Below are 8,072 nucleotides of genomic sequence, written 5' to 3'. Positions count from 1 at the left end.
GGGAATAAAACATTCTATAAATGTAATGGCAACGACAAAAAATCCTGTAATCATGAGGTGTAGGGGGTTGTGTCATGACAATAAAACAAGAAAAAGTCGCCGTAATGTGATAACTCAATTATCTATAAGTAACATTAGACGACAGATACATGTTTTTACAGTAATAGCTGTTTTTTTTTTCTTCGAAAAGGTATTTGATTAATGGTGATATGCAGACAATAAAGTAAATAATTATTAGAAGTTGGGTATTTAGAACGCTAAATTAAAGATACATGTTGATCAAACAATCGTTTAACCTAGAAAGATGTGGACATGACAAATCGACGCGTATGTTGACAATTGATGGTTTTATCAAACATTTGAGTCTAAAGAAGAAGTATCTTTTCTAATTATATAGACAGTACACAACAATAAGTTTCTTTTTTCAAATGGTCTATTCAAAGGTGTACTATCTCGTTTCTTGCGATTTAAGAAAAGCTGTATACACATAATTATATAGAAATTCAAAATGAGTTTCTCCTTTTTGGTGAAACATATCCTGTTGTAGAATTCGCAATGATAAAAACAGCTCAAAGACTTTGGAATTTACAGTATTATCAATTTGAAGTTTATATCACCTTTTGTTTTACTTTGTAATGCAACATTATTGCATATGTTACACGAATCTGGTTTACGAAACGACCATGTACATAGAAAGATGCCCATTGATGGCACAGACTGCACATGTTGTTGATGGACCCATCCTATCTTACCATTGATGTATTGCATTGTTCATACCACTGAATTTGCAAACGCTCTTTGAACAATTTTTTGTTGAAGCGGTAGCACTTTTAAACATTGAGTTTAGCGTCAATCAAGTAGCTTTGATTTTTTACAAATTACTATATAAACTCTTGATATTTTCGCATTTTGTTTGTTCGAGTTCAATCACACACAACATTGCAAAGCTACATTTTCACGATGCACTTTCAAGATTTTTTTTAATTTTGTGCGTGTTTTTTTTTTTTTTATTTATTGATGTTGTCTGTGTTTTATTCGTTTTATTTCAAACGAAACCAATATTTTTATTGTTTCCAAATATTGAAATTTTCAGATTCTCAATTGACAAAATGTAATAAGCTTTAAATGTGGTTGTTTCATGTGTACTAAAGCATAAAATGTATGAAATCAAATTTAGATATTAATAATGTATTTCACAATGTTTAGAGCATAGTTACACATACACGTAAATGTAATCAATTTGTCAAATAAATAGATTAAACATAATACTGAATTTCTTATTATATAAATACAATATTAGAGTCTTGGATTTCATTGATCTTTGCTCCACATTCAAAATCATAAATTAGGAAATTTACATGTATTCAATGAAACTTGTCTTAAGCACTTTCATCCTTCACCGAAACTGTATTCATGTGCAGATATCTAAAATTCGAAAGTTCGGAAATTCCAGTTCATCGCTTTCCTCAGGAACAAATTCCAAATTACACGGTTGTTTCTTCTTATTGAAAATATTTAAGAAACGACCAAGGATATTCCTTCCACGTTCAGTAAGACCTTTCAGTAAGTCTTTAGGTAACCACTCGGAATCATTGTCAAGTCTATATCCAGCGCTGATCAGTTTTTTACACACACTTGGTGAACATTTTACGGTTGTGTGTGTAGCAAGGTATAATGCTGTTTGTCCAAGTTTATCCACGATGTTCACCTCGCAACCATGCTTTATGAGGTATACACAGGATTTTTCTCTACCTTCTTGGAGTCCAATAAGTAAAGCTGTTTTCCCTGTGCAATCTGTTTCGTCAACATTTGCACCTGAAAAAAATAAGTCAAACATTTATTTTCTATTGGTAACATTGTAATTTTCTATTGGTAACGTTTTTATTTGGTAACATTTTAATTTTCTATTGGTAACATTTTAATTTTCTATTGGTAACGTTTTTATTTTCTATTGGTAGCTTTGTACTTATAATCCTTCCGTCGATATTTTTGTGTATATGAATGCAAAATGTAAGTTGTTTATCCCTTTGTTACGCGAAGCGGATGTTAACGTGAAATTAAAGGCATACTCTCGAACCCGTATGACTTTCCTAATATGAAAGTCTGAATGGAGTTTACAGAATAGAGAATAATGGACAAAAATGCAGAAAATTAAATGGCTACAAATAAAATAAAGCTGGGCAATGATAAGCAAAATTAAAAGATAAGGTAGAGAATAGTATAGAGCTGAAATATAAAGAATTTTAAAAAATGGACATAGTAAATTTATGATATAGAAAAATGGTTCAAAAATTAAGAATAAAGAAAAGCATAACCCCTGTCGAGACACTCCTATATACTTATGATGAGGTTAGGTCAGTGTGACAACCACAATAACACACACACCTACACCATAATATCGTTCAACACTTACACGATCTGTTAATATTAGACAATAAAATTAATTATTACATGTAAATCCCTCAAGCTCTAATGGACATAATTATTATTTATATCATATGTGTAGTGACGAATAGGGCGACCTTGTTGCACATCATTTTTCATTTTTTATGGCGAAAGTCACAATTTTCTGATATACGTCATGGTTAACAATGTTGCACTGAATTTTAATTACGTTCATGTTTACAAGTCCGTTTATGACAATTTGAGGGAATTTTCAGACGAAAAAAACTAAATAAAGATATAACAGTTGAACTTTTAAATTAATATACCGTTGAACCTACAGCAAGTATTTCAAAATATTTCAGTATGAAAATAAGTTGATGTGGTATGATTGCCAATGAGACAATCATCCATCAGAGTTCAAATATGTGGACATATATTTTTTGTTCAAATAATATTTTTTGTAAGTCTTTATAGATCATCCACCATACTCATTTCACCATAAATTAACCTAGACCGTGTGGTCGGCTATTAAAGGCCCCAAAATGTGAAATAATTCAAACGAGTATACTCTTTCAGTAGTGTATATCAAATTTGCCAAGCTCTCATGGTTTTCAAACTTTGTGCTATGTTTGTATACTTAGCCCTTTAATGGAGCCATAGTATAAGAGAATATCGTTTAAATTCAATTTCTAATTATACCAAAGACATGTTTCCTCTAAAATATTAAACACATACCTGCTTTGTGGAGAATCTTTACAGTTGCAATATCATCAAACAATACAGCTCTCATCAATGCTGTTTGTCCTTGTAGATTTTTAATATTCAAATCACATTCTAAAAGAAAAAAAATTAAGAGATTATATTTACAATCTTATTAAAATTATAACGTTGGCGTTTTTGTTTCAGATATTGTAAACATTGTTTTGTAGGATCTTATTAAAATGTAGATATTGTATTCTCGAAAATTGTACATTCTTTCAAAATTACAATTAAATGTAAGTTTCATGTCCTCAGGAAATAAATTGCTACGTAGAACGTTGTAACAATTTGATTAGTTTTAGCAATAACTATCAAATTAGATTTAGATAATTCATATTTATTTAGACTACAAAACTGGGCATGAAAACCAATACATCTTTAAAAAATAATATAATTATTTTTAGTAAACTTTTAGCAACTGTCAATTAGTAGTACAATAAGTTTATAATGAAAAAAATATCAATATGAAATATGTCATTACCCTTATCAAAATGTGTAAAAAGTTAAGTATATAGAAGAAACCGAAATGTCCTGGTTTATATTTTTGTTGTTGTTTGTTTGTTTTTGGTTTGATTATTTGTTTTTGATTATCTTTTTTATTTTTGGCAAATGAAGTTTAAAGCATAATTTTCTATATTCCCCAATAGAGAACACATTGATTTTCAACTTGCATTAAACACTTACCACTTTTTATAAGTAATTTGATCACATCGAGATGAGAACCATCAGTGGCTTCATGGAGAGCAGTGCTTTTGTTACAGTCAGTAATATTAGGATCACATCCAGCATCTAACAACGATCTAGCTATTTCCGTCTGTCCATACTTAGCAGCATAATACAACAACGTGCGACCTTTGCTGTCTTTAGCATTAACGTCTCCAGATGCTACATTACACAAAGTGGGAGTAGAATTTGATCTCTGTCTACAAAGTTGTCTGTGAAGCTGAACATTTTCTGTAGAGTGTTCCCGATCAGTTTGTAAAGAACGAAAACTCATTTTTATTCTTTTCTAATTATCAAAATATAATTCCCAAGAACGGTCAAAACACAATTCGAATCCACAACAAATGATTATTTTTTTAAATTTTAGAGTTGTTTCTTCAACAGTCTGATATCTAATATGAATACTTTTTACCTTGTTCTGACTATATATATACTAATCCAGGTAGACAATATGACAATATTATAATTAATGGCGTCGCACCTGTCACCTCAATCAACCAACCGCGTCACAGATCTAGTTAGCACAGAGAAGAAATATATATTGACAAGGTCTTCCTTCTGAACGTCCTTGTATCACTCTCAAAATGTTAGCATGTTTTTTTTATAGTTTGTTTTTCTCTTTGTACTGTCACATGTAAAGAATGTCATCAATATTCTAAAGTGTACTTCCTTAGAATTAGAGAAACAAAAGAATGTTTTAGAGGTTTTATGAATATGATAAATTACACCAGAAGTTGACCTTAACATTAAAATTGGAGTATTGACCAACAAGTTGAAAGTTGAAGATTGTGTTTGAACTAGATTTTGGATTTTCAATTTTCAAAATGAAGTGTCTGTTAGTAATTATTGGTACGCCTTCAACAGTGAGAAAACCATACTGTATTGTCGACTATAAGCATGATAAGGGGCCCAAAAAATGAAACATATTAAACGATTCAATTGAAATAAAAGAGAGGCTTAACAAAATAACGCTTGCCGTATACGGTGCAGGAAATGCTTTCCCTTCTGGAGCACATGATTTCACTCTCGCATTTTAGTGGAGTTCGTGTTGTTTCTTATTTATTATTTATAACTGTTGATGTAAATGTCCTTTGTTTTTTTGAGTCTGTGTTTACTCCTTGGTTTTGATTGTTATTGTATTTGTACAATTTGGGACTACTTCGTGCATCTAAGCTAAAAAAAAACTTTCAAGGCATCCTGTTTGTTTAATTCTTGCAAAACAAACACTTTGTAAATTTTGTATTTGTATTGTTTTTCTTTTAACTTTGCTGCATATATAAGTTTCGAACTAATACATACATGTATTATGCATACCTCCGGATGCAAGATTATAACGTGTCTTGAATACCAACTGGTGGCCTCGTGCTGCTTCTTGCTCTTTTGTCGGGTTGTTGTCTTTTTAACACATTTCCCGTTTCCATTCTCGATTTTATTTAATCTCAACCCGTTTTCTTATTCCATGTTCGAATTTTTAAGGCATGGTTCAAAAATATTCAACGCCAAGTTTAGAGAACGTCCAACACATTCCATACGCTGTCGTGCATGATCAATTGTAAAGAAAAATTACTGCTCCAATTCATCATGCATTCATTTTCTAGAGGCATTAAAAATCCCGCTCTTGAGGTGAAAATTCTGGAGTACGATTTTAGCAGAACCTTCCTTATGTACTAATTGTAAAATTGGTTTCACCTTGAATATGTCTAAAATATTTGCCACTGGACATTCAACAAACAACAATCAACTTAATATAATATATAAAGTACAGATCAAAACCGCGTAATACAATTGCGAAAAATTGGAAAAACAAAAGAGGCAATCAAAACAATGATAACAAAGAAAGAGAAAAAAGAAGCAACATCGCCAGTAACAGAAAAATCACGATAAAAGTAACAGAAAAAAAAGTTTACAAAATACCGAGAAAACTTAGATTTGGTAAAACAAACCGTACCCAACAGTCATTCGGTGGAATAAGAATGTAACCAGTAAATACGACAAAAGTGGCAAATGTTGTGTTTCTGATGGTAAAATGAAAGACAACAAAGCACAGGAAACAAATATTTGTTTTCATGTACGGAAAAATCGAAATCATTTAAAGACACCATTTATCAACGCTTGAAAACTTCAAATCGGTGTTATACAGTTTAGAACTTTGGCATGGTACAGACGCATACTTGAAGATATATTGATCATCGTTGTTAACTTTGATGTATACGATAATTACACAATTTCGGAAGTTCACCATTAGAACCATATTACATTGTACCTATTTAGAATGCAAAAAAAAATGATATATTTCTTTGATAGTTTGTACATTTATTATGAGATTACCTACGCACAATTTACAAAATGGATGACTTTTTTGTACATGTAGCAATTGGAGTGCAAAGCAAACAATGAAGTTCACTTTAGCTTTCTCTGCACTACATTTCATATAGCTTGGAGTAATAATATGTTGTTTAGCGGGGTTTCGATAAGATTGCTATTAATAACTTCTATTGTAACCCAATTTAAAACATTTAGCATTATATAGTATAAAAATGTAAAAAGCAAAGGATCTCTGGTGTGCCTGAACAGCTATATTTTTTTTAGTTAATACCAACATAATTTTTACTATGGGAAATACCCAAATAAATATAGGCATACATAATAGTTTTGTTATGTTTTATTAATTGATGTTCATCTCAAAAGTAGACTAAATAAATACACATCCCTTATGCACTTCCTAGAACACATTTTTTTATATCTCACATGACAGCGAGCATTTATCTTTACCATGTTCATAGTTATTCAATGTAATATGAGAGACACTACAATTGTTACCGGTAGACCTAAACATTTCATTGGCCAAAAAGGTGAATAAGTAGACTATAAGTACAAACCACACGTGTCAATTTTGTGGAGTGTAACTACTGATATGTTATCGTTTGTATAGATCACCTATAACGCCAAAAAAAAAGCAATAAAAATGTTTACCATGTGATATATGTATGTCCTTGATAATCTGACTAGATCTGCATACTTTGAATAAGAATTTGTCAGGAAAACGACATAACATGCATTTTGTCTGTGTGCATCAGTTTCAGTATTTCTTACGTATGCCAATTAGGTTTAGCACGCTCGTAGTAACCGTTTCAGTATTCTTTATGCATACCATTCAGGTTTTGTTTGCTCGTTGCATCTTTTTTAGTTCTCCTTACGTACATCAATTAGGTGTTGCTTGCTCCTTGCATTTGTTTCAGTACGTTCACCATTCATATCGCATGTACATGTTATCGCCCTGATATATATGTAATATTTGCTACTGGACATTAAACACTTATCTATCCATAAAGCATATTAAGAGAATAAAGTAAGTCGCTGTCAAATACACATAATATAATCAGGACAAAATCTTTTCGGTGCAACGAGTAGTCGCTAGCACGAAATGTAGCGTTTTTTACCTGACGATATAGGGATATAGGTATTTAGTCGGATCTTAACATGTACTTGTATTTTGTTTACAAACCGGTATATGTGAAGATAAACAAAACCATGTCGAAATGTTCAGAACTTAATTAAATCTTTATTTGGGTAAGTTGATGCACGCATACGATTTATATTGCGTCTTACACTTTGAGAAATCAATAATCTTTAACTACTTTATTAAAATAATGTGTAAAACGTTAATTATGAGCTATGAAAGTCGAGTGGCTCATGCATTTTTCTGAGTAAGTTTTAAAAAATTTCAAAGAAATATGTTTTACAGTGGGTTAGCTTTCATTAGTCTTCACTATTCTGTTATAGATTTAAAACTTTTGGTTTTATTTATAATTAAGAATCTTCATTGAAGGTGGAGCATGAATGCACAGTTAATTAATTATATTTATGTACATGTACCATTTGTATGCAAGAGTGACATTCCTTTGTATTATGTTTCGATTCGAATGCGGGTATTGTCTCCCTTGAACAGGTTCATTATTTTAAAATTAAGTATAGAATTCTGATTTAATTTTGAATAGTGACTTAATGTATCAATTCAATATATTTCAGTTTTTGTTATTGGTGTACCAAAGACATTGATGTACGAAATATAATTTCATAAATTTGAAACGTTTAAAGTGATTACATACATTTACCAGGATAAGGAACCGTTCATAATTTTTCAAAAAGACTATAAATGATAATTATTTATCACCCCTGTCGTGATAGAATGATTGGGAAATTTA

At 30.8% G+C, this 8,072-nt stretch overlaps 1 protein-coding gene across 1 annotated transcript; it reads right to left on the bottom strand.

Annotated features, from left to right (window-relative positions):
• Nucleotides 1–1,172: 1,172 nt before the first annotated feature.
• Nucleotides 1,173–4,275, bottom strand: LOC139502722 (POTE ankyrin domain family member D-like). Its single transcript, XM_071292286.1, has 3 exons — nt 3,829–4,275; nt 3,121–3,219; nt 1,173–1,815 (listed from the first exon to the last, which is right to left on the bottom strand). The coding sequence occupies exons 1-3, from the start codon at nt 4,139–4,141 to the stop codon at nt 1,412–1,414; spliced, it is 816 nt and encodes a 271-aa protein (XP_071148387.1). The 5' UTR covers nt 4,142–4,275; the 3' UTR covers nt 1,173–1,411.
• Between the last annotated feature and the right edge of the window lie 3,797 nt (nt 4,276–8,072).

The sequence above is a fragment of the Mytilus edulis genome, chromosome 14 (assembly GCF_963676685.1).
Source record: "Mytilus edulis chromosome 14, xbMytEdul2.2, whole genome shotgun sequence".
Classification (NCBI taxonomy): Eukaryota; Metazoa; Mollusca; class Bivalvia; order Mytilida; family Mytilidae; genus Mytilus; species Mytilus edulis.
This window is presented reverse-complemented; position numbering and strand designations above follow the sequence as displayed.